The following is a 27,562-nucleotide window of genomic DNA, read 5'->3' as shown; positions in this document are numbered from 1 at the left end:
AAAGAATACTGGTACTTATCAACTGACCATGGGTAAAGCCATAGGCAATTTATTGGGGATAATTTCATAAAGCCCGACTCTTTTTACAACTCTAAATTGTAAAATGCCAAAAAATAGAAATAATGTAATTACTTATTATTTATAAAATTGAAAAATAAAACCCGGTTTAATTTAAAAAGCACAATTGTAGCATACAAAATTATCCACTCCCAAATGACCAAATAATAAAATTAGGGCTAGAAATTGCATTGCGCCTGATTGCGGGAGCGCCAAAATATCGCCAGTTACTATCCAATTCTAGAAGGCGTGAACTTCCGGTTTAGTGCTCCAGGAGAGAAGTGTAGCGCTAAACCAAGCACTACCACTTTCCTTGGAGCATGAAACGGTGAAAGAGGAGCGGTAGCGGCAGAACGCTGCACAATGTTCCGTTCATCGCGGCTTGAATCACAGGCTTCTTCCCTCCCTTCAAGGGAAGGGCCATTGCTTCAGGCTCTGCAGGAAAACTAATCCACTGCTCGCCGATGGCACCTGTGAGCTGGGACTAATAGAGTGCAGGGCTGATCAATCGTGGCACTAGAAAAAATGAACAAAATGCACAGATGGTTGAATAACATTTTTTAGCCTACCTCCCAGGCAATCCCTTTAACTACCGCTCCCCAAACAGCTGGCCAACCTTACAACACCTCCTGCAGCTGCAGGTGTTGACTCCCATGATGCTGCAGCGGGCGGAACCAAAGTTCATATCTGGGGCAGCAAGCGGGCGCTGTGCACTGGATGACATCACAATCTCTGGGGTGCAGGAGATCGTGGCATTAGGGGTTACTGCCGCTACTAACCTGCAAGGCAAGTTCGGGGGCATCCGTACTCTCGCTGCACCCGATCGGAAAGCCGGTAGTGCTCCGTTATTGCCCCGCCCCGGAGTCACTAACAGGAGGTGCAAAGGAGGCCAATTTCTCCCCTTTAATTTCAATTGAAGGAAAGTCAGATGTGTGCTGTTACCAACATGTCACCCGGTGCACAGCGCCCTCATACCGTCCCAGATACGAACTTTGGTTCCGGCCGCTGCAGCATTGTGGGAGTCAACACCTGCAGCTGCAGGAGGTGTTGTAAGGTTGGCCAGCTGTTTGGGGAGTGGTAGTTAAAGGGATTGCCTGTGAGGTAGGCTAAAAAATGTTATTCAACTTTCTGTGCATTTTGTTCAATTTTTCTTGCTGCGCTTTGCCCAGGTGGTAAAGACAAAATCTACTCCCTTGTAATTCCAGGCTTGATCTCTCTCATCTACAATAGCACTCAGTGACATAATGGCTCTGATTTTCAGGCAGGCCAGGAGGGTGTGGGGAAACATGGCAGCAGGTGAAAAATCCAGCAAGGTAGGGGACGTGAAAACTGATCGTAATGACAGTGCCTCATTATCATAATGTAGGGCTAACTCCTACATGGCAGCTGGCCAAATTGACAGTCTGGCCAGCAGACAGAAGATCTGGAGGGGTGGCCAGGATCGGGAGGGTTGGGGGAAGAACATAAACATAAAAACATAAGAAATAGGAGCAGGAGTAGGTCATTTGGCCCCTCAAGCCTGCTCCGCCATTCAATGAGATCATGGCGGATGCAATTGCGAAGATTAGGCCTGATTTCTGTATTTTGCATTTTAAAGAGTGGGAATGGGGTTGGAGTACCCAATCCTGATATCTTAGCCACCCCCCACCACACCCGATCCTTTCCCTTCTCTCATGGGGTGGGATGGGGGGATTATAATTGGGGGTCCATGTGTTTCTAAACTGTTCTATTGTGGTATCAATACTTCGCCTTCATTTCATTCACAGAGTTGGTTCTTTCTGTCCAGATCTCTTTCAGCAGGAGCTTTCCTTTCACCCTACCATGCTCAATGTGTGATTCCCTGCCTCATCTGTTCCTCACTTCCATGTATACATTTGCCTTTTCGGTGCCACACATGCAGTCTGGTGCCATGCAGCGAGCCCAATTTTACAAACATACCAATTTTCACGTGTCCAAGGTGCATCACACACGGTTGTTCGCTCACACTTGCACGGGGCCTAATCTCACACTGAAATGGTGATTTTGTTAACCAGTATCGGTATTGTAGAGCATTTTCTTCTGTGGAAATCCAGTGCAGCGCACAGGTACAAAAAGTGAAGAGACTACTATTACCCAGTCACCACAGCATGGGTTAAACTGTTATACGAATATTTTGGCGTGTTTTTTTCTTTGGTTTTGTAGATTTGATACACTCTTAAAACATACAAACATAGAAAATAGGTGCAGGAGTAGGCCATTCGACCCTTTGACACTGCACCACCATTCAATATGATCATGGCTGATCATTTTTGCAACTTCAGTACCCCATTCCTGCTTTCTCTCCATAACCCTTGATCCCTTTAGCTGTCAGGGCCACATCTAATTCCCTTTTTGAATATATCTAATGAACTGGCCTCAACAACTTTCTGTGGTAGAGATTTCCACAGGTTCACCACTCTCTGGGTGAAGAAGTTTCTCCTCATCTCGGTCCTAAATGGCTTACCCCTTTTCCTTAGACTGTGCCCCCTGGTTCTGGATGTCCCCAACATCGGGAACATTCTTCCTGCATCTAATCTGTCCAATCCCGTCAGAATTTTATATGTTTCTATGAGACCCCCTCTCATTTTTCTTAATTCCAGTGAATATAAGCCTAGTCGATCCAGTCTGTTTTCATATGTCAGTCCTGCCATCCCGGGAATCAGTCTGGTGAACCTTCGCTGCACTCCCTCAATAGCAAGAATGTCTTTCCTCAGATTAGGAGAACAAAACTGCACACGATATTCAAGGTATGGGCTCACCAAGGCCCTGTACAACTGCAGTAAGACCTCCCTGCTCCTATACTCAAATCTTCTCGCTATGAAGGCCATAATGCCATTTGCTTTCTTCATCACCTGCTGTACCTGTATGCCAACTTTCAATGACTGATGTACCATGACACCCAGGTCTCATTGCATCTCCCCTTTTCCTAATCTGTCACCATTCAGATAATATTCTGCCTTCCTGTTTTTGCCACCAACGTGGATAACCTCACATTTATCTACATTATACTGCATCTGCCATGCATTTGCCCACTCATCTAACCTGTCCAAGTCACCGAGCAGCCTCTTAGCATCCTCCTCACAGCTCACACTGCCATCCAGCTTAGTGCCATCTGCAAATTTGGAGATATTACATTCAATTCCTTCGTCTAAATCATTAATGTATATTGTAAATAGCTGGGGTCCCAGCACTGAATCTTGCGGTACCCCACTAGTCACTGTCTGCCATTCTGAAAAGGACCCGTTTATTCCCACACTTTGCTTGCTCTCTGATACATAAGAACATAACATAAGAATTAGGAACAGGAGTAGGCCATCTAGCCCCTCGAGCCACTCTGCCATTCAAAAAGATCATGGCTGATATGGCCGTGGACTCAGCTCCACTTACCCGCCCGCTCCCCATACCCCTTAATTCCCTTATTGGTTAAAAATTTATCTATCTGTGATTTGAATACATTCAATGAGCTAGCCTCAACTGCTTCCCTGGGCAGAGAATTCCACAGATTCACAACCCTTTGGGAGAAGAAATTCCTTCTCAACTCGGTTTTAAATTGGCTCCCCCGTATTTTGAGGCTGTGCCCTCTCGTTCTAGTCTCCCCGACCAGTGGAAACAACCTCTCTGCCTCTATCTTGTCTATCCCTTTCATTATTTTAAATGTTTCTATAAGATCACCCCTCATCCTTCTGAACTCCAACAAGTAAAGACCCAGTCTACTCAATCTATCATCATAAGGTAACCCCCTCATCTCCGGAATCAGCCTAGTGAATCGTCTCTGTACCCCCTCCAAAGCGTGTATATCCTTCCTTAAGTAAGGTGACCAAAATGGCACACAGTACTCCAGGTGCGGCCTCACCAATACCCTGTACAGTTGCAGCAGGACCTCCCTGCTTTTGTACTCCATCCCTCTTGCAATGAAGGCCAACATTCCATTCGCCTTCCTGATTACCTGCTGCACCTGCAAACTAACTTTTTGGGATTCACGCACAAGGACCCCCAGGTCCCTCTGCACCGCAGCATGTTGTAATTTCTCCACATTCAAATAATATTCCCTTTTACTGTTTTTTTTCCAAGGTGGATGAACTCACATTTTCCGACATTGTATTCCATCTGCCAAACCTTAGTCCATTCGCTTAACCTATCTAAATCTCTTTGCAGCCTCTCTGAGTCCTCTACACAACCCGCTTCCCACTAATCTTTGTGTCATCTGCAAATTTTGTTACACTATACTCCGTCCCCTCCTCCAGATCATCTATGTATATTGTAAACAGTTGTGGTCCCAACACCGATCCCTGTGGCACACCACTAACCACCGATTTCCAAACCTGAAAAGGACCCATTTATCCCAACTCTCTGCTTTCTGTTAGCCAGCCAATTCTCTATCCATGCTAATACATTTCCGCTGATTCCGCATACCTATAGCTTCTGCAGTAACCTTTTGTGTGGCACCTTATCGAATGCCTTTTAGAAATCTAAATACTGGTCTGCCAACCAGTTCTCTATCCACGTCACTACATTACCCCAATACTATATGCTTTAATTTTGCACACTAATCTCTTGTGTTGGACCTTGTCAAAAGCCTTTTGGAAGTCCAAATACACCACATCTACTGGTTCTCCCTTGTCCACTCTACAAGTTACATCCTCAAAAATTCTAGAAGATTTGTCAAGCATGATTTCCCTTTCATAAATCCATTTGCTTTTATCTTGTGCTGAAACCCATCGAGGGCCTTTGAATCCTGAGTGAGTCCTGACTTGAACCGATCCTGTCACTGCTTTCCAAATGCGCTGCTATTACATCTTTAATAATTGAAAGTAAAACATGGAGCTTGTATAATTTGAAAAGTTACCCAGGCGTTGAGCTATCAGAACCATCCTATAGCAAAAGCAAAAGTTCACTCTTTCTATCCTACATTACAACAGTGACTGTACTTGAAAAGTATTTCATAGGTTGCAAAGCACTTTGGGATGTCCTCAGGTTGAAAAGTGCCAAATAAATACATCTTTCTTTCTTTTTATCCTATCTATCCAGGGCATCTCTTTGACACCAATGAATTGTGGTAGTCATTCAACACTGGAAGGCACTGCTGCACTTATAATCAAATTGTTCATAAAATACTGAGATAGTTGTCGTATAAACAGGATGCTGACCTGTAAACTGTATTCATTGCAAACCATGAAGATAACTTGGTCAGTTATGATATAATAGATTATTATTACTAACTTAACCAAATTGTATTGCATAGCTTCCTAGCCAGTATTCTCAATATAGTTTATGTAAAAATTCCCAAATTAAACCTATATAAAACAGTTAGTGGTATTCATCTGTGATCCAAGAGGGTAGAACTATTGTTCGCCAAAGTTCACATACAAATGTTTAACACTCATGAAGAAGAATGGAAGAGCAATAGTGGTAGGGGATTCAATAGTTAGAGGAGCAGACAGGTGTTTCTGCGGTTGCAGACATGAGTCCAGAATGGTATGTTGCCTCCCTGGTGCCAGGGTCATGGATGTCACCGAGTGGCTGCAGGACATTCTAGGGTGAGAGGATGAACAGCCAGAGGTCATGGTCCATATTAGGACCAATGACTTAGGTAGAAAGAGGGATGAGCTCCTGCAGGCAGAGTTTAGGGAGCCAGGACCTCAAAGGTAGCAATCTCTGGATTACTGCCAGTACCATGTGCTAGTGAGTAAAAAATAGGAGGATAGAGAAGATGAATGCGTGGCTGGAGAGATGGTGCAGAAGGGAGGGCTTTAGATTCTTGAGGTATTGGGACCATTTCTAGGGGAGTTGGGACCTGTACAAGCTGGATGGGTTGCACCTCAACAGAGCCGGGACCAGTATCTCTGTGAAAAGGTTTGCTAGTACTGTTGGGGAGGGGTTAAACTAGCTTGGCAGGGGGATGGGAACCGGAGAATAGATTCAGTGGGGAGAGAAGCAAAGCTCGATTTGGGCAGCAAAAAAGTAGAAAGAGAATTTAGAAGACAGAGGAAATGAGGGCTGGAAAATCGAAAACACTAAATACTTCAATGCAAGGAGTATAGGGAATAAGGCAGATGAGCTGAGAGCACAGATTGACACTTGGGAATACAATATTATAGCAATTACTGAGACATGGCTGAAAGAAGGGCAGGTATGGCATCTCAACATACCTGGTTACAGGGTTTTCAGATGGGATAGTAGGGGGTAAAAAAGGAGGAGGGATTTCAGTATTGATTAAAGAAACAATTACAGCTGTGAGAAGGGATGATATGTTAGAGGGGTCATCAAATGAGGCCATATGGGTTGAATTGAAGAACAAAAAAGGGGTGATCACATGACTGGGAGTGTACTCTAGACCCCCAAACAGTCAGAGGGAGATAGAAGAACAAATATGTGGGCAAATTGCTGCAAAGTGCAAAAATTATAGAACTGTTGTAGTGGGAGATTTCAACTACCCTAATATTAACTGGGAAAAATGTAGTGTAAATGTTATAGAGGGTGCGGAATTCCTAAAATGCATTCAGGAGAACTTCTTTAGCCAGTATGTAACAAGGCCAACAAGGGAGGGGGCAGTTCTGAAATTGGTTTTGGGGAATGAAGAGGGCAGGTGGAAGGGGAATCAGTGGGAGAGCATTTTGGTGCTAGTGATCATAATTCAGTAAGATTTAGTGTAGTTATGGAAAAGGACACAGATGGACCAGGAATAAAAGTTCCCAATTGGGGTAAAGCCTATTTTGTTGAGCTGAAATGGGATTTGGCCAAAGTGGGCTGGAAACGGCTACTTGATGGTAAATCAGTGTCAGAGCAGTGGGAGGCATTCAAGGAGGAGATCCTGAGGGTGCAGAGCAAGTATGTTACCTTAAAAAAATGGTGGGGCTAACAAATCTAAAGCCCCCCGGATGTCAAGGGACATATAGGGTAAGGTAAAGAAAAAAGGGATGCTTGTGACAGATACTGAGAACTCAATACTGCAGAAACTCTAAAGAAGTATAAAATGTGCAGGGGTGCAATTAAAAAAGAAATCAGGAAAGCAAAGAGAGAGCATGAAAGAATGTTGGCAAGTAAAATCAGGGGAAACCCAAAGATGTTTTATAAATACATTAAGAGCAAGAGGCTAACTAGAGAAAGAGTGGAGCCTATTAGGGACCATAAGGGAAATCTGTGTGTGGAGGCAGAAGACGTGGGTACTTTGCATCTGTTTTCACAAAAGAGAGGGATGATGCAGACTTTGCAATGAGGGAGGAGGAGTGTGAAATATTAGATGAGATAAACATAGTGAAAGAGGAAGTATTAAGCGGCTTAGCAGCTTTGAAAGTGGATAAATCCCCAGGCCTAGATGAAATGTAACCCAGGCTGTTAAGCAAAGCAAAAGAGGAAATAGAAGAGGCTCTGATCATCATTTTCCAATCCTCTCTGGCTACATTGCTACAGTGGTGCCAAAGGACTGGAGGACTGCTAATGTTGTAACTTTGTTTAAAAAGGGGGAAAGGGATCAACCGAGTAATTACAGGCCAATCAGCCTAACCTCGGTGGTGGGAAAATTATTGGAAAAATCGCGAGGAACAGGATAAATCTTCATTTAGAAGACATCGATTAATCAAGGATAGTTAGCGTGGATTTGTTAAGGGAAGGTTGTGTCTGACAAACTTAATTGAATTTTTTGAGGAGGTAACCAGGAAGGTTGAAGAGGGCAGTGCATATGATGTAATGTATATGGATTTTAGCAAAGATTTTGATAAGGTCCCACATGGCAGACTGGTCATGAAAGTAATAGCCCATGGGATCCAGGACAAAGTAGCAAGTTGGATCCAAAATTGGCTCAGTGGCAGGAAGCAAAGGATAATGGTTGATGGGTGTTTTTGTGACTGGAAAGCTGTATCCAGTGGGGTTCCGCAAGGCTCAGTTCTGGGTCCCTTGCTTTTTGTAATATATATCAATGACCTGGACTTGAATGTTGGGGGTATGATTAAGACGTTTGCAGATGATACTAAAATCGTCTGTGTGGTTGATAATGAAGAAGAAAGCTGCGGACTGCAGGAAGATATCAATGTACTGGTCAGGTGGGCAGAACAGTGGCAAATGGAATTCAATGTGGGTAAGTGTGAGGTAATGCATTTGGGGAGGTCTAACACGATAAGAGAAAACACATTAAATGGTACGACACTGAAAAGGTAGAAGAACAGAGGGACCTTGGAGTGCAGGTCCACAGATCCCTGAAGGTAACAGCCAGGTAGATAAGGTGGTTAAGAAGGCATATAGAATACTTGCCTTTATTAGTCGAGACAAGAACAAGGATGTTATGCTTGAACTGTAAAAAAATACTGGTTAGGCCACAGTTGGAGTACTATGTGCAGTTCTGGTCACTACATTAGAGGAAAGATGTGATTGCACTGGAAAGGGTGCAGAGGAGATTTACAGGAATGTTGCCTGGACTGGAGAATGTTGGCTATGAGGAAAGATTGGAGATGCTGGGTCTGTGTCCTTTGGCACAAAGGAGGCTGAGGGGAGGCCTGATTGAGGTGTATAACATTATGAGGGGCCTGGATAGAGTGAATAGGAAGGACCTGTTTTCCTTGGCAGAGGGGTCAACAACCAGGGGGTATAGATTTAAAGTAATTGGGGGAAGGATTAGAGAAGATATGAGGGGAAATTTCTTCACCCAGAGGTGGTGGGTGTCTGGAACTCACTGCCTGAAAGGGTGGTAAAGGCAGAAACCCTCACCACATTTTAAAAATACTTGGATGTGCACTTGAAATGCCATAACCTACAGGGCGACGGACCAAGAGCTGGAAAGTGGGATTAGGCTGGATAGCTCTTGGTCGGCCAGCGCAGACACGATGGGCCAAAATGGCTTCCTTCTGTGCTGTAAATTTATATGATTCTCTGATTCCTGTGTATGCTATTTTTACACCAGAATAAACTTGCATTTATGTAGTGTCTTTCATGCCCTCAGTTCATCCAAAAGTGCTTTATAGCCAATTAAATACTTTAAAAGTGTAATCATTGTTGTGAAACAGCCAATGTGCACACAGCAAGCTCCCATGATAGCAATGAGATAAATGACCAGATGATCTGTTTGTTTTTGAGTTGGTTGAGAGAGAAATTTTGGTTATAACTTCCCTGCTGTTTCTCAAATAGTGTTGTGGGATCTTTTATATCCCTCTAAGAATGAATAGGAAGGCAAGTTATAATGTTTCATTCAAAATATGAATTAAGCAGTCATATATGAACTACACATATCAAGATTCTATACTTATAATTCACCTTTATTTTGAAAGTATCGAAAGAACTTTAGTATCTTTTATGAGAAATGGTATGAACAAGATGAATCAAACCATTAACCATGGCGACTACAGATCGGAGCTGGACCTACAACTGGGAATGGGATTGGGACCTGGATTGTTTCAAGGACTCAGACTGGATCTCGAACTGGGAGAGTGGCTAGGATCAGGACAAGGACTGGGACTGGAATTAGGAACATAATTGGGAGCAGGACCAGAACTGAGATTAAGGCCCCAATATTTATGGAGAGGGTGCAGGGGAATGCAATTGTGGGGCAGATACCCAGAAATCTTGGGGATATGGAGGTCCTCAGTCTCATCCTGGACATTTCCCCTGGTATATCCCTCATCTCCACTCCCCTAATCCCAAGGGATGAAGACTTGAACATATGGTGGGCAACTGGTTTAGCCATTTCGGACCGAGATGAGGAGAAACTTCTTCACTCAGAGAATTGTGAACCTGTGGAATTCTCCACTGCAGAAAGTTGTTGAGGCCAGTTCGATAGATATATTCAAAAGGGAGTTAGATGTGGCCCTTACAGCTAAAGGGATCAAGGGGTATGGAGAGAAAACAGGAATGGGGTACTGAAGTTGCATGATCAGCCATGATCATATTGAATGGTGGTGCAGGCTTGAAGGGCCAAATGGCCTACTCCTGCACCTATTTTCTATGTTTCTATGTTTCTAGCCATTCATCACCAGATCTAGCTGGACCACGTAAAATGCTAACCGGTCCTGCTCTCATCTGCCAAAACTGCTCACTATTCCAGGATCATCCTGGAATTCAAAAATAACGCCCTGCTTCTTTTCTTTACTACAGCCCCCTCTCCCCTGCCTCCGCCATCCTCACCTCCAACCACAAACGCAAGATGCTCATGGATTTCTTTGTTATTAATATTGAGACCATTCATTCAACTGCCTCAGCCGCTTTGCTCCCTTCCCCTAGTCCACCGAGCCAAACTCCCTCTAAGGTTCCCCAGCCTTGAACTCACATCTTTCTCTAGTTTCTCTCCTATCTCCCTTCATGTCCTATCTGAGTTCAGTTTGTCCTTGAGACCCATTTCCTGCTCCCTTGTCCATATTCCCACTAAACTGCTGACCACCCAGCTTCCCTTTCTGGCCCCCATGTTAGCTGATATTGTTAACCGTTTTTCTCTCCTCAGGTACTGTCCCCCTTCCCTTCAAGTCTGCCGTCAACACCCCTCTCCAAAAAACAATCCTTTACCCCTCTGCCTTTGCACACTACTGCCCCATCTCCAACCTCCCTTTCCTCTCCAAAGTCCTTGAATGTGCTGTTGCCCTCCAAATCCATGCCCATCTTTCCCGGAACTCCATGTTTGAACCCTCCAATCATGTTTCCACCCCTGCCACAGTACTGAAACGGCTCTTATCAAAGTCACAAATTTTATCCTATGTGACTGTGACCATGGTAAACAATCCCTCCTCATCCTTTTTGACCAGTCTGCAGCCTTTGATATGGTTGACCACACCTCCTCCTTCAACACCTCTCCGTCGTCCATCTGGATGGGACTGCACTCGTCTACTTCCATTCTTATCTATCCAGTTGTAGCCAGAGAATCACCTGCAATGGGTTCTCCTCCCACTCCCGCACTATTATTTCTGGAGTCCCCCAAGGATCTATCCTTGGCCCCTCCTATTTCTCATCCCAATACTGCCTCTCAGCAGCATCATCTGAAAACACAACATCACGTTCCACATGTACGCTGACGACACCCAGCTCTACCTCACCATCACCTCCACTGCCTCTAAATTGTCAGGCTGCTTGTCCAACATCCAACATGAACAGAAATTTCCTCCAACTAAATATTGGGAAGACCAAAGCCATTGTCTTAGGTCTCCGCAAAAACTCTGTTCCCTAGCCACCGACTCCATCCATCTCGTTGGCATCTGTTCGCAACCTTGGTGTCATATTTGACCATAAGATGAACTTCTGAACACATATCCGTGCCATCATGAAGACTGCCTACATCCACCTCCGTAGCATCGCCCGACTTTATCCTGCGTCAGAACATCTGCAGCTGAAACCTTCATCCATGCTGTTATGTCTTGAATAAAGAGTCAGACTAGATACTGCAAGCTCAAAGTAAGGTGTGATCGTAGTCCTTTATTACAGACCTCAGAGTGCTTCTCCAGCCTGTGAGGCCTCCTTATATACAGGTGCTCCCAAGGAGGGATTGTGGGATTCCTTGGGACTCCAGAGGATAAGCCCTCTGGTGGTTAGACATGGTATTTACAGGTTTACATACATAACACATGCTTTTGTCACCTCTAGACTATACCAATGCACTCAACATCAGACTCCCATCTTCCACCCTCCATAAATTTATGGTCATCCAAAACTCTGCTGCCCATATCCTAACTCTCACCACAAACCAAGTCCCGCTCACCCATCAACCTTGTGCTCGCTGACCTACATTGGATCCCAGTTGAGCAATGCCTCAATTTAAAAATTCTCGTCCTTGTTTTCAAATCCCTCCATGGCCTCACCCCTCCCTATCTCTGTAACCTCCTCCAGCCTTACACCCCTCTGAGATATCTGCGCTCCTCTAATTCTAGCCTTTTGAGCATCCCTGATTTTAATCGCTTCATCATTGGTGGCTTTGCCTTTATTTGCCGAGCTCTGGAATTCCCTCAGGAATTCCCCCCCTAAATCTTTTCTCTTACTACCTCTCCTCCTTTAAGACGTTCCTTAAAACCTACCTCTTTGACCAAGCTTTTGGTCATCTGCCCTAACATCTCCTTATGTGGCTCACTGTCAAATTTTGTTTTATAATGCTCCTGTGAAGCGCCTTGGGAAATGTTACCACATTAAAGTCACTACATCAATGCAACTTCTTGTTGCTGTTGTCCTGCCAAAGTTAATGGCAGGACATTATTATCATTTTTTAATTTTGTTTCCCGATCACCACATTTTTAACAGCCGGCCAGATTGACAACCTGGCCGGCTTCAGACTAGAAAGCCAGCAGTAGAAGTCTCAATCTATAGGAAGATGGTTATGGCAAAATAAAATGGACTTTATTAGTAAAAATAATACCTTTCTGCATTAGAAATCTCCAATGCTCGACCTAGAATCTAGGACCTAGATCTAACCAAGAAGTACAGGGATGTTAATTATAACCTTGCACTCGGTGCAGTGAAACCATCCCAGTCATGAGTGGGCCCAATACCAGCTGCTGAAGTGAGAGCTGGATGGCTTGTGACTGCTGTCCCAGCATTGCTGCTGTCAGCCCCTCCACGAGGATGTCCAGCCACTTGGGTGCTGCTCGCGTGGATCTGTACGCTAAGACTTGAGCCCAAACTTGTCCCTGGTGGCCACCGTATTTGACGACCTCAGAAATAGCCGAAAATGTATTTTTAATTTCTCTTTCAAACTCAATAATAATTTTTTTTATTGTTCTTCTATGTTTCCAATATGTGGGCCTCAAATTTACTTATTTTATGGTGACTTGATTTTGGAGTGCAGATTAGCTGGTTGCCAATAAAATCATAAATAAACACACTTTATCAGGACTTGTTTACGGCAATGAGGAGGGAGGGAGACAAAGACCTTGTGTTAATGGAGGCCGATCGTGGCAGTGAAGGGAGTCCGCGATCTCCAGATTGTTTGCTCAAGGGGATGTTGTCGAGCTTTTTGAGTATTGTTGAAGCTATACTCATCCAGGCAAGTGGACAGTATTCTATCGCACTTCTGACTTGTGCCTTATAGGTAATGGGGAGGCTTTGGGGAGTCAGGCACTCACCGCAAAATACCCAACATCTGACCTGCTCTAATAGCCATGGTATTTATATGGCTGGGCCAGTTCAGTTTTTGGTCAATGGTGAACCCCACGATGTCAATAGTGGTTAATTCAGCAATGATAAAGCCATTGAATGATAAGGGATAGTGGTTAGGCTCTCTGCCTGTTGTCTGGCACTTGTGTGGTGCGAATGTAACTTGCCACTTATCAGTCCAAGCCTGGATATTGTCCAGGTCTTGCTGCAGGCAGGCATGGACTGCTTCATTATCTGAGCAATTGTGAATGTAGTGGAACACTGTGCAGTCATCAGCGAACAGGCCTACTTCTGACCCGATGATGGTGGGAAGGTCGTTGATGAAGCGACAGGAGATGGTTGGGCCTAGGATGCTGCCCTGATGAACTTCTGTAGCTGGAGGAGCCAGTGGAGACTTTTCCCCCTGATCCCCATTGACTTCAGTTTTGATAGGGCTCCTTGGTGTCAGTCTTGGCCACACGCTATCTTAATGTCAAGGGATGTCACTTTAACATCACCTCTGGAATTCTGCTCTTTTGTCCATATTTGGACCAAAGCTGTAATGATGTCTGGAGCTGAGCGGCCTTTGCGGAACCCAAACTGAGCGTCATTAAGCAGGTTCTTGTGAGTAAGTGCTGCTTGATAGCACTGTTGATGACTCTTTCCATCACTTTGTTCATGATTGGGAGTAGGTGTTAATTGGCCAGATTGGATTTGTCCCGCTTTTTGTGGGCAGAACACACTTGGGAAATTTCCCACATTGTTGTTTAGATGCCAGTGTGGAAGCCCTACTGGTTTAGCTTGTCTGGAGGCGTGGCTAGTAGCACAGATCTTTAACAGTACAGTTGGGATTGTTTTGAAGTCCATAGTCTTTGCTGTGTCCAGTGCACTCAGCCGTTTCTTACTGTCACGTTGAGTAAATCAAATTGGCTGAAGACTGTTATGGTGATGGTCACTTTTTTATCTCAAGCAATCAGAGTCAAATCCACTTATGAGGTTTTGAATATCTTTAATAGGGGCTAATTTCTTGCTGATTTAGTACATTGTTCACTTTTGTATCCAAGGGAGGTAAAGGCAAGGAGTGAATCTAATCAGTACCAGTCACATACAAGGAGACTACATTATATTTAAATATGTAATATTCACAGTGCAAGCGTGGATATGTCATGGTTTGTGTAATTTGGATTAATTTTACCCCATTTCCTGGACTGGCAAATTATTATAAAATGTAAATACATTTGCATTCACCTTTAAAAACTGAGTTGATTATAAAATTGCCATTTTTACTGTCTGCTTATTATTCTGTTTTGTAGCAGATTTAAACAAAAATATCTATATCACCATGACAACAGAGTGTGTGTGGTCACCTGAAGCACAAGATGACAGACTGGACAGCAGCGATCAGCTATGCAAGCATTTAGGTAATTAATCTGGTGTGATGTCCACAGAGACAGTTCATTACAGCAATGGAAAAAGATTTCATCAGCCAGGCTGAAAGAGTGCAAGATGTTCCTTTGAAACATGAGTGGAGTTTGCTTCAGGGCACGAGATTGCCCAACCCAGCCAGATGGAGGCACAGATGGAAGGTGCATCTCCTCAAACTGCTCGAAATACAAATGGGAATCACTGTCCTTAAAGGTGCCGTGTATTGCAAGAGTGATTTGATTTGGCACAAAAATATAGATTATTTAGTTTGCATTAGATAACAGGTATTGTGTTAAATGGGCAATCTCTTCTCTTAGGCGGTCCCTCGTATCGAGGATGACTTACTTCCACACCAAAAAGGGATGAGTTCACAGGTGTTAGAATGAGGGACCTGATATTCCAGGTCCCGAACTACATATTGAAGGGTGGAAGATGCCTCTGCGTAGATTTTTTTAATGTGTGGTGGCCGTTGCACACCAGCCACCACACGGGCTTGACAGAGCTAGGTCTTGGTCTAGTGGCAAGGATTAACCAAGACGACTGGAGAAGGATTAACCTTGCCTCTCCGAGGCCCCAAACTCATGCCTCTCCTGGGCCCCAATCTAATCGCTCTACAATCTCTCGCCGCTCCTTCTTCCCACCTCGCCGTAACTGTGCTGTTTGCCGTCTCTCCTGCTGTATCTGCCCACGCATCAATGAGTAACTAGCGAAAAGTTGCCAATGTATTTACATCTTTCACTGCTTCATACATGTGTATGTTCCAAAGGGCACTTTTACATTACAGAAGTGCAATTGATGGCAAGTGAACAGTATTCTCACCATTGATGGCTCTCTCCAATATAAAGTATAATCGGCTAAAAATTCGGGGGCTTAATCCCATCCATTACTGGCAAAAAATGGTGATAGAGTGGCAGCTAGTAATAGGTCCCATGGCGTTGTCCATTTTGTTTCCCCCTGTATTGCCGCCGGTAAGTATTAGTGCCCTGTAATAAAAAATGGCAGATTGGTGATATCAGGTAATGTGCAACGCCGTCTTAATGTCGTCAAGGCCAACTTCGACCCTATCGAACAGTTCAATGCTGGGTCATATCCATGCCAGGGAAATCCAACGTGTAAAGAGACTGACAGAGGCAAGCCTCTTAAAGGGATACACACATCTTTCTGGTGAGTTTGCATTTAAGCTTTTGGACTGGCTTTTTTGATTTTATTGAAGTAGGGGCGTGGTGCACTAGATGTTAAACGTTGTTAAGTGTGAAGGGAGAACTGCTGGATGCATTCAAAGCCTCGATGGTGAACAAAGGGCTCTGAGAACATAAGAACATAAGAACATAAGAAATAGGAGCAGGAATTGGCCACCTGGTCCCTCGAGCCTGATCCACCATTTAATAAGATCATGGCTGATCTGATTATGGACTCAGCTCCACTTCCCTGCCTGCTCACCTTCATCATAGGCAGCCCCTCGAAGCGAGGATGACTTGCTTCCACGCCAAACAAGGATTTCACAGGTGTTTCAATGAAGGACCTAATATTCCAGCCCTGAACTACATCCTGAAGGGTGAAAGATGCCTGTGCGTGGATTTTTTTAACGTAGGGTGGCCATTGCACACCAGCCACCACACGGGCTTGACAGAGATAGGTCTTGGTTCAGTGGCAAGGATTACCCAAGACGACTGGAGAACTGTTCTGCTGCATGGACCTAGTGCGCACACATATCGCAGTGTAGGCTGGCCCGTGCTAAGCCCCTGGCCCCGAAATCACGTCTCCCCTGAGATCGATCACGTCCCTCCACAGTCTCTCGCCGCTCCTGCTCTATCTGCCCACGCTCCAATCACCGACCTGGACCTTGATGATGTCACTCTTTGCTCGTCCTCCTGCACCAGCTCACACTGCCCGCTGAAGTAGTATGCCTCCACGCTGCCAATGGCCGCTGCTTGCCGCTCCTTTTATGGCCCCGACCTGCCTTAGGTGTTCTCATTACTCAAAAATCTGTCTATCTCCACCTTAAATATATTCAATGACCCAGCCTCCACAGCTCTCTGGGGCAGAGAATTCCACGGATTTACAACCCTCTGAGAGAAGAAATTCCTCCTCATCTCAGCGGCCCCTTATTCTGAGATTATGTCCCCTAGTTTTAGTTTCCCCTGTGAGTGGAAATATTCTCTCTGCATCCATCTTGTTGAGCCCGCTCATTATCTTATATGTTTCGATCAGATCATCTTTCATTGTTCTGAACTCCAATTGGTATAGGCTCAATGTACTCAACCTATCTTCATAAGTCAAACGACTCATCTCCGTAATCAACGTAGTGAACCTTCTCTGAACAGTCTCCAATGCAAGTATATCCTTCCTTAAATACAGAGACCAAAACTGTATGCGGTACTCCAGGTGTGGCCTCACCAATACCCTGTACAGTTGTAGCAGGACTTCTCTGCTTTTATACTCTATTTCCCTTGCAATAAAGGCCAACATTCCATTTGTCTTCCTGATCACTTGCTGTACCTGCATACTAACTTTTTGTGTTTCATGCACAAGGACCCCCAGGTCCCTCTGTACTGCAGCACCATGCAATTTTTCTCCATTTAAATTATAATTTGCTTTTCTATTTTTTCTGCCAAAGTGGATAACCTCACATTTTCCCACACTATACTCCATCTGCCAAATTTTTGCCCACTCACTTAGCCTGTCCATATCCCTTTGCAGATTTTTTGTATCCTCCTCACAATTTGCTTTCTCACCCATCTTTATATCATCAGCAAAGTTGGCTACATTACACTCGGTCCTTCATCCAGGTCATTAATATAGATTGTCATCATCATCATCATAACCAGTCCCTCAGAATCGAGGAAGACTTGCTTCCACTCTTAACATGTGTTCTTAGGTGGCTGTACAGTCCAGTACGAGAACAACAGTCTCTGTCACAGGTGGGACAGATAGTCATAGAGGGAAGGGGTGGGTGGGACTGGTTTGCCGCACGCTCTTTCTGCTGCCTGTGCTTGATTTCTGCATGCTCTCGACGACGAGACTCGAGGTGCTCAGTGCCCTCCCTGATGCATTTCCTCCAATTAGGGCGGTCTTTGGCCATTGACTCCCAGGTGTCAGTGGGGATGTTGCACTTTATCAGGGAGGCTTTGAGTGTGTCCTTGTAACATTTCCTCTACCCACCTTTGGCTCATTTGCCATGAAGGAGTTCCGAGTAGAGTAGTTGCTTTGGGAGTCTCGTGTCTGGCATGCGAACTATGTGGCCTGCCCAGCGGAGCTGATCAAGTGTGGTCAGTGCTTCAATGCTGGGAATGTTGGCCTGGACGAGGACGCTAACGTTGGTGCATCTGTCCTCCCAGGGAATTTGTAGGATCTTGCGGAGACATCGTTGGTGGTATTTCTCCAGCGACTTGAGGTGTCTACTGTACATGGTCCATGTCTCTGAACCATACAGGAGGACGGGTATTACTGTAGCCCTGTAGACCATGAGCTTGGTGGCAGTTTTGAGGGCCTGGTCTTCAAATACTCTTTTCCTCAGACGACCGAAGGCTGCACTGGCGCACTGGAGGCGGTGTTGGATCTCGTCGTCAATGTCTGCTCTTGTTGATAGGAGGCTCCCGAGACAAACGAAGTGGTCCAAATTGTCCAGGGCCGCACCATGGATCTTGATTACTGGGGGACAGTGCTGTGCAGTAAGGACAGGCTGGTGGAGGACCTCTGTCTTACTGATGTTTAGCGTAAGGCCCATGCTTTCATACCTCTTAGTAAATACGTCGACTATGTCCTGGAGTTCAGTCTCTGTATGTGCGCAGACGCAGGCATCGTCCGCGCACTGTAACTCGACAACAGAGGTTGGGGTGGTCTTGGACCTGGCCTGGAGACGGCGAAGGTTGAACAGGTTCCCACTGGTTCTGTAGTTTTGTTCCACTCCAGAGGGGAGCTATAAATAGTTGAGGACCCAGCATCGATCCCTGCGGCACCCCACTAGTCATTGTTTGCCAACTGGAAAATGACCCATTTATCTCAACTCTCTGTTTTCTGTTAGTTAGCCAATCCTCTATCCATGCTAATATATTACCCCCAACCCTGTGAGATTTTATCTTGTGCAGTAACCTTTTGTGTGGCATCTTATCGAATCCCTTCTGGAAATCCAAGTACACTGGTTCCCCCTTATCCACCCTGCTCGTTACATCCTTTAAGAACTCCAGCAAATTTGGCAAACATGATTTCCATTTCCTAAAACCATGCTGACTCTGCTTGATTTAAATTATGCTTTTCCAAATATCCCACTACTGCTTACTTAATAATAGACTCCAGCATTTTCCCAACAACAGATGCTAGGATAACTGGTCTATAGTTTCCTGCTTTCTGTCTGCCTCCTTTTTTCAATAGGGGCATTATATTTGCGGTTTTCCAATCCACTGGGACCGCCCAGATTCCAAGGAATTTTGGTAGATTACAACCAATGCATCCACTATCTCTGCAACCTCTTCTTTTAAGACCTTATGATATAAGCAATCAGGTCCAGGGGACTTTTCTGCCTTTAGTCCCATTATTTTACCGAATACTACTTCATTAGTGGTAGTGATTGTAGTAAGTACCTCCCTCCCTATAGCCCCTTGATTATCCACTATTGGGATGTTTTTAGTGTCTTCTACTGTGAAGTCTGATACAAAATATTTGTTCAATGTCTCTGCCATTTCCCTGTTCTCCATTATTAATTCCCCAGTCTCAACCTCTCGGAGACCAACATTTACTTAAGCCACTCTTTTTCTTTTTCTGTACCTGTAGAAACTCTTACTATCTGTTTTTACATTTTGTGCTAGTTTACTTTCATAATCTATCTCCCCTCTCTTTATCATTGTCTTAGTTCTTTGCTGGCTTTTAAAAGTTTCCCAATACTCTGGCCTCCCACAGTCTTGGCCACATATGCCCTTGTTTTCAATTTGATACCATCCTTTACTTCCTTAGTTAACTACAGATGGTTATCCCTTCTCTTACAGTCTTTCCTTCTCATTGGGATATATTTTTGTTGCGAGTTATGAAATATCTCCTTAAATGTCTGCTACTGCTCATCAACTGTCCCATATTTTAATCTATTTTCCCAGTCCACTTTAGCTAACTCTGCCTTCATACCTTTGTAGTCTCCTTTATTTAAGCTTCGGACACTGGTTTGAGATCCAACTTTCTCACCCTCCAACTGAATTTAAAATTCAATAATGTTCTGGTCACTCATTCCTAGAAAACAGAAAATGCTGCAAATACTCAAATGGTCCGGCAGTATCCATGGAGAGAGAAACAGAGTTCACATCTCAGGTCGAGATGTTGCCTGAGCCGCTGAATATTTCCAGCATTTTATGCTGGCATTTCAGATTTACAGCATCCAGTCACAGAGGGAAGAGGAAGATGCAGAAAAGGAGTAAGCTGAAGAGGAGGAAGCCGAAGAGGATTAAGCAGACGGCAGGATGCATTCCAGACAGCCCCTTTGCAGCTGGGATATCCAGGATCGATTCATCTGTCTGCAATCCCAGTGATCACAACCCGAATTCCCCTTTAGGAAGCTAGGAACATAGGAACTTAGGGCCTAAGTTTCCCCCCCTTGTAAAAAAAACGCACCTCCATGAGGTGCGACGACTTTCTAGACTAAAAAGGACACTGAAAAGTTACCTTACAATTCTCCACGCTCCTCAGGACGTCTTCAGCCTCGGCATGGTGCAGCACAACCAGTGGGGGGCAGAGTCAGGTCCTGGCGCTGAAAACAGTGCCAGGACCTCAGCACATGCACACTAGAGTGTGCGCGCATGTGCAGTAGCTCCTCGCAGCCCGAATCTCTGCGATGCTCTGCAGGCTGTACGGGAGGGGCCCGAAGCACACTGCCCCTAGCCCTGGCTGAATGGGCTCCCTCATCGGTGGCCCGCTGTGTTCCCTAAGTTGAGGATCAAAATAGGGATGTAAAACAGGTTCAATTGCACCAAACGCAGACTGCCCGTATCCGCACTGCCGTGGCTGTGGAGTTGCGTGTTTTGAGCTACGCAGGAATATCCGACATATCCCTCTGCTCAAGCAGAGCCTGCAAAGGGGCTGACTTTTTGCGAGTCAGATCTGAGCTGTCGACAACCTTTATCACTTGGATGGCTTTGCCAATGGCAGTTAGTCTCATCGCAGCTCTGATGCGCCTCAGCTTAATTCCCAAGCTGCCACGTGGAACATCTGCAACAAGTCAGTTCACAGAGACGTGAAGTTGGTTACTGGTGTGAATGGGTCTGAAGCGGAGGATGGCCACCGAGACAAGCAACTTCATCACTTCCCCCCTGGAAAGCCAACAGCAGAATGAAAGGGCACAGCATTTATTTTTCCTCTCTGGCCACTCTTCCCCTCCTTGGTCACCGACAGCTTCGGGACGTGGATCGGGGGGAGAGCCACCAACTCGGCCCGCATCCGGGCAGCCTTTAGTTGGTTTGACAGAGTCGGAGCGCCTCAATGTGCTGCAGCAGTAATGAGTTTCCCACCCTTAGTCCTGGCCGAACGGCTTGCCGATGCACTGCAGTCGGCGAGGTAGAACTTTTATTTTTAGTAATTGATTTATTTTTCATTTATTATTGATGATGTTGCGAAGATGTTGTGATGATGATGTTGTGAAGTGATGATGTTGTGAAGGTGTTTAGTGCTTTGCAGATTCCTCTCACTTACCTTCCCCCTGCCTCCCCCCCCCCCCTCTCTGGCTACTTAATTCACTGCAAGGTTTTTCTGAGCAGACACAAGTGACCTCATGCACTGGCCTAAGTTAGTTTGGAGTACCTTTTAGCTGGTTAAATGTGCTTAAATGGCCAAAACAGGGATAATTGGATGGTAACGCCCCCTTTTGAAAAAAAAACTAAACTAAAAAAACAAACGAACTAACTCACTTACACTGGAGCAAATTAAATGGGGAGAATTGCGATTTTTAAGTTACTCCAAAAAAATCTAATTGCTCCAAAAAAAACAGAGCAACTCCTGGGGAAATTTGGGCCCATTAGAACAGGCATAGGCCATTTAGCTCCTTGAGCATGTTCTGCCATTCAATGAGATCATGGCTGATCTGCAAACTAACTCCATATACCCGCCTTTGGCCCATATCAATTTGGTTACCAAAAAGCTATCAATCTCAGATTTAAAATTAACAATTGATTTGGTATCAATTGCCATTTGACAAAGTAAGTTCCAAACTTCTACCACCTTTTGTGTGTAGAGGTGTTTCCTAATTTTACTCCTGAAAGGTCTGGCTCTAATTTTTAGATTATGCCCCCTAGTCCTAGATTCTCCAACCACAGGAAATAGTTTCTGTCTATCTACCCTAATTTGTGTCATCTCTCCTCATAATTTAACCCTGGAGTCGGGGTATCATTCTGGCAAACCTACGGTGCACTCCCTCCAAGGCCTTCCTGATGTATGATGCCCAGAACTGCTCACAGTACTCCAGGTGTGGTCTAACCAGTGCTCTGTATAGCTGCAGCATAACTTCTACCCCGTTGTATTCTAGTCCTCTAAAAATAAAGGCCAGCATTTCATTACATTTAAATATTAGACCCACACCTAATCCTTCCCTCTGTTACTGACCATCACAGCATCTTCTTGGCCACAATGCTGATATAAAAGTGATCACAAAGCAAACTTTCCAATCCAACTTTATATATCAATTGTTAATTTTAAATCTGAGATTAATAGATTTTTGTTAACCAAAGGTATTGAAGGATATGGGCCAAAGGCGGGTACATGGAGTTAGGTCGCAGATCATTGAATGGCAGAACAGGCTCAAGGAGCTAAAAGACCTACTCCTGTTCCTATGTTCCTATGGCTAAAGGGATCAAGGGGTATGGAGCGAAAGCAGGAATGGGGTGCTGAAGTTGCATGATCAGCCATGATCATATTGAATGGTTGTGCAGGCTCGAAGGGCCGAATGGCCTACTCCTGCACCTACTTTCTATGTTTCTATGTTTCTATGCAATATCGGCCATCAGACCCTGCATCATTGTTGGATCCACAAGTGTGCTAATTGAGTTGGTCATCAATTCCATGCTGGAAATCATGGGCTCCAAGCTCTGCGCAAAGCCCTGTGCAAGGTTGGTGCTGAACTCCTCCATGCTCCTTGACATTGTACTCAGGCTTTTTGGCAGGTCTGGCAGGCACAAGGTTAAGGTTGTGCTGAGGGGAGAGGAGATGCAAGAGGTGCTTACCCCATTTGCAGCTTGTAAGTCAGAAGAGATAGTGGGATGAGGAGGAAGTTGGATGAGGAGATGTGAGAAGGAGGATTAGGTATGATCATACTGTCACCTTGGATCGATTCAGCCCTGCTGCTGGCCACAGACTCAGCGATTGCCCTTCCAAGAATGGCTAGTACCGTCTCCTTCAGTGGGGTAAGGTTATGTAGGCGTGCCTGTGCCTCTTCCGGTAGCCCCACTGGCTTCGATTGTGAGCAACCTTGTTCTGCAAGAGAAAGGGAAGTGTGGCAGTGAGTATGTGCAATGTGTTTGGGTGATTTGCATGCCATAGTTGAATAGCTGTCAGTGTGTGCAAGGTGTGAGATGTGAGTGTGAGTGTTACAGTACTGGTAAGGTTGTGAGGGTGAAGTGAAGCTCTGGTTGTGAGGTATGAGTGGTGGTGGCTAGAGATTGTTGGTAAGTGAGTGATGGGGGTGTGGTGCATTGTGTGAGGTGTGGCATTTGTAGATGAATTCACTGACCTTGACTAGTCGTGCAATGTCATTAGACTTCTTCCTGCACTGCAGCCAGGTCCTTGAGGAAACACTGCTGGCATTGACAGCTGTAACTATCTGCTCCCATTGGCGTTTTCCCTTTTGCTTGGATGGCCTCCTGGCCCCCTGTGAAAATAGGACATCTCTTCTCCTTTTCACCTCCTGCACCAGGGCCTCCAGTGCTGCATTAGAGAACCTTGATGCTTGCTCTCTCCCCTGTTGTAAGATGCAGATGCAGGCAGAATACAAATCACCTTTAAGAGGTGCAGACTACCTTTAAGTAGTTCAGGCTCGCTTTAATTGGTGCTAGTCTTGCACAAACTTGGGCCCCCTGCTGAGCATTCAGCTACTTAGCAGCGCGTTCAGCACTGGGCTGAATGCTATAATCGTGCTACCTGCATTCCTTTCAATGGCCATGGGGTGATTGTGCATCTGCGTCCATTTTCGGTTACAATCCAATTTTTAGCTTCATGGATTTGAAGGTGCAGTGGCGACATGGATACAAATTAGGCAAAGAGACATAAATCAAACCGTAGTGGTGAATGGTTGTTTACTGGAAGGAGTGGCCCCACGGCTCTTCTTGATATATATTAATGAACTGGACTTGGGTATTCAGGGCATAATTTCAAAGTTTGCGGATGACAGAAAGCTTCGAAATGTAGTAAACAGCGAGAAAGATAGTAAGATACTTCAGGAGGACATAGGCAGACTGGTGAAATGAACAGACACATGGCAGATGCAATTTATTGCAGAGAAGTGTAAAGTGATGTGTAATGTATTTGCTTCATGGGTTCTTTGCTTAAGCATTCATAGCAACACATTGCTATTAACAACTAGTTGGTTGTTAACAAAGGTTCAACAACCCCACTACACATTACCAGTTCATCCATTAGGCTCACAACCACATGCCTCATCGTGAATCCCCTAAATCCAACTGACTGGGGTTTTATTGAGTCTTGTGATCATCAAGTGACTGGCTAAGTCACCACAATGCAACAGCTCTACAAACCTGTGAGCATACTCAAAGGTGCCTACAAAAATCTGCAAAAGGACATAGACAGCCTAAGTGAGTGGGCAAAAATTTGGTAGATGGAGTATAATGTTGGAAAGTGAAAGATCATGCACTTTGGCAGAAAAAATCAGAGCAAGTTATTATTTAAATGGAGAAAGATTGCTAAGTGCCGCAATACAGCGGGACCTGGGGGTACTTGTGCATGAAACACAAAAGGTTAGTATGCAGGTACAGCAAGTGATCAGGAAGGCCAATGTTATCTTGGCCTTTATTGCAAAGGGGATGGAGTATAAAAGCAGGGAAGTCTTGCTACAGTTGTACAGGGTATTGGCGAGGCCACACCTGGAATACTGCGTGCAGTTTTGGTTTCCATATTTACAAAAGGATATACTTGCTTTGGAGGTCGTTCAGAGAAGGTTCACTAGGTTGATTCCGGAAATGAGGGGATTGACTTATGAGGAATGGTTGAGTAGGTTGGGCCCTCTACTCATTGGAATTCAGAAGAATGAGAGATGATCTCATCGAAATGTATAAGATTATGAGGGGGCTTGACGGGGTGGATGTTTCCACTGATAGGGGAGACTAGAACTAGAGGGCATAATCTTAGAATAAGGGGCCACCTATTTAAAACTGAGATGAGGAGAAATTTCTTCTCTCAGAGGGTTGTGGATCTGTGGAATTCGCTGCCTCAGAGAGCTGTGGAAGCTGGGACATTGAGTACATTTAAGACAGAAACAGATAGTTTCTTAAACGATAAGGGAATAAGGGGTTATGGAGAATGGGCAGGGAAGTGGACCTGAATCCATGATCGGATCAACCATGATTGTATTGAATGGCGGAGCAGGCTCAAGGGGCTGTATGGCCTACTCCTGCTCCTATTTCTTATGTTCTTATTACACGATGCATTTTGGAAGGAAGAATGAGGAGTGGCAATATAAACACAATGATATAATTTTAAAGGGGTTGCAAGAACAGAGAGACTTGGGGATCGCATATACAAATCTTTAAAGGTAGCAGGACAAGTTGATAAATGTGTTAAAAAAGCATACGGGATCCTTGGCTTTATAAACAGAGGCATAGAGTACAAAAACAAGGAAGTTATGCTAAACCTTTATAAAACACTGGTAAGATCTCAGCTAAAGTATTGTGTGCAATTCTTGGCACCACAATTTAGAAAGGACGTCAAAGCAGAAGGCTCAGGGGAGACTTACCAGAGTAGTACCATAAATGAGGGACTTCGGTTTTATAGGGAGGCTAGAGAACCTGGGATTGTTCTCTTGAAGGTTACGGGGAGATTTAATAGAGGTGTTCAAAATGATGAAAGTTTTTGATTGATAGATAGGCTGAAATTGTTTTCATTGGCAGGAGGGTCAATAGCCAGGGGCACAGATTTAAGATCATTGGCAAAAGAACCAGGGGCGAGATGAGGAGATTTTCTTTATGTGGTGAGTTATTATTGTAGTGTATGAATGAAGAATCTGACCAGATACTGTGAGCTCAAAGTAAAGTATGACCTTAGTCTTTTATTGCAGGTCTCCAGAGTGCCTCTCCAACCTATGAGGCCTCCTTAAGTACAGCTGCTCCCAATAGATTGTGGGATCATTTGGGACTCCAGGGGGTGAGCTCTCAGGTGGTTAAACAAGGTATTTACAGGTTTACATATATAACAACATTCCCCCCAAAGTCAATAGTGTAACTATTTACAAGGTGAGTCGATCTGGGGCCTTTCTTTCCCTGGTTGATCGTCTCGGTGCAAATGCTAGTTTTAGTGAGTCGTTTGTTGGGCCCTCGGCACTCCACTAGTCACTGCCTGCCATTCTGAAAAAGACCCATTTATCCCGACTCTCTGCTTCCTGTCTGCTAACCAGTTCTCTATCCACATCAGTATACTACCCCCAATACCATGTGCTTTAATTTTACACACCAATCTCTTGTCTGGGACCTTGTCAAAAGCCTTTTGAAAATCCAAATACACCACATCCACTGTTTCTCTCTTGTCCATTCTACCAGTTACGTCCTCAAAAAATTCGAGAAGATTTGTCAAGCATGATTTCCCTTTCATAAATCCATGCTGACTTGGACCGATCCCGTCACTGCTTTCCAAATGTGCTGCTATTTCATCTTTAATGATTGATTCCAACATTTTCCCCACTACCGATGTCAGGCTAATCAGTCTATAATTACCCATTTTCTCTCTCCCTCCTTTCTTAAAAAGTGGTGTTACATTACCTACCTCCAGTCCATAGGAACTGATCCAGAGTTGATAAACTGTTGGAAAATGATCACCAATGCATCCACTATTTTTAGGGCTGCTTCCTTAATACTCTGGGATGCAGACCATCAGGCCCCGGAGATTTATCGGCCTTCAATCCCATCAATTTCCCTAACACAGTTTTCTCGCCTAATAAGGATTTCCTTCAGTTCCTCCTTCTCACGAGACCCACGGTCCCCTAGTATTTCCGGAAGGTTATTTGTGTCTTCCTTCGTGAAGACAGAAACAAAGTATTTCTTTAACTGGTCTGCCATTTCTTTGTTCCCCATTATAAATTCACCTGAATCTGACTGCAAGAGACCTACGTTTGTTTTCACTAATCTTTTTCTCTTCACATACCTATAGAAGCTTTTGCAGCCAGTTTTTATGTTCTCAGCAAGCTTCTTCTGATACTCTATTTTCCCCCTCCTAATTAAATCCTTTGTCCTCCTCTGCTGTATTATTAAATTCTCCCAGCCCTCAGGTTTGCTACTTTTTCTGGCAAATTTATATGCCTCTTCTTTGGATTTAACACTATCCTTAATTTCCCTTGTTAGCCACTGTTGAGCCACTTCCCCGTTTTATTTTTACTCCAGACAGGGATGTACAATTGTTGAAGTTGATCCATGTGATCTTTAACAGTGTGCTGAGATCCAGTAAGAAGTTACCAAAGTAGTTCAGGAGTCCTAGAAACGACCGCAGCTCCGTCACGTTCTGTGGTCTTGGTGCGTTCTTGATTGCCTCCGTCTTCGAATCGGTGAGCTTGATGCCGTCCGCCGCGATTCTTCTCCCCAGGAACTCCACTTCAGGCGCCAGGAAAATGCACTTCGAGCGTTTTAACCTGAGCCCCACGCGATTAAGCCGACTAAGAACCTCCTCCAGGTTCTGCAGATGCTCGACTGTGTCCCGACCTGTAACTACGATGTCGTCCTGGAAGATCATGCTGCGCGGGACCGACTTCAGTAAACTTTTCATGTTTCTCTGGAATATCGCCGTGGCTGATTGAATCCTAAATGGGCATCTGTTGTAAATGAAGAGACCTTTGTGCGTGTTGATG

The 27,562-nt window shown here is 44.8% G+C and overlaps 1 protein-coding gene across 1 annotated transcript in view; it reads left to right on the top strand.

The window, feature by feature from the left end:
- The window catches only part of ppp1r17 (protein phosphatase 1 regulatory subunit 17), a 224,681-nt gene that overhangs the window by 137,468 nt on the left and 59,651 nt on the right, over positions 1–27,562 (top strand). The window contains exon 5 of the mRNA XM_070874562.1: positions 14,421–14,528. Coding sequence (XP_070730663.1) covers positions 14,421–14,528 — 108 coding nt within the window. The remainder of the gene's footprint in view (positions 1–14,420; positions 14,529–27,562) is intronic.

The sequence above is a fragment of the Pristiophorus japonicus genome, chromosome 1 (genome assembly GCF_044704955.1).
Source record: "Pristiophorus japonicus isolate sPriJap1 chromosome 1, sPriJap1.hap1, whole genome shotgun sequence".
Lineage (NCBI taxonomy): Eukaryota > Metazoa > Chordata > Chondrichthyes > Pristiophoridae > Pristiophorus > Pristiophorus japonicus.
The sequence above is the reverse complement of the archived record's forward strand: the minus strand, read 5'-3'. Positions and strand labels throughout refer to the sequence as shown.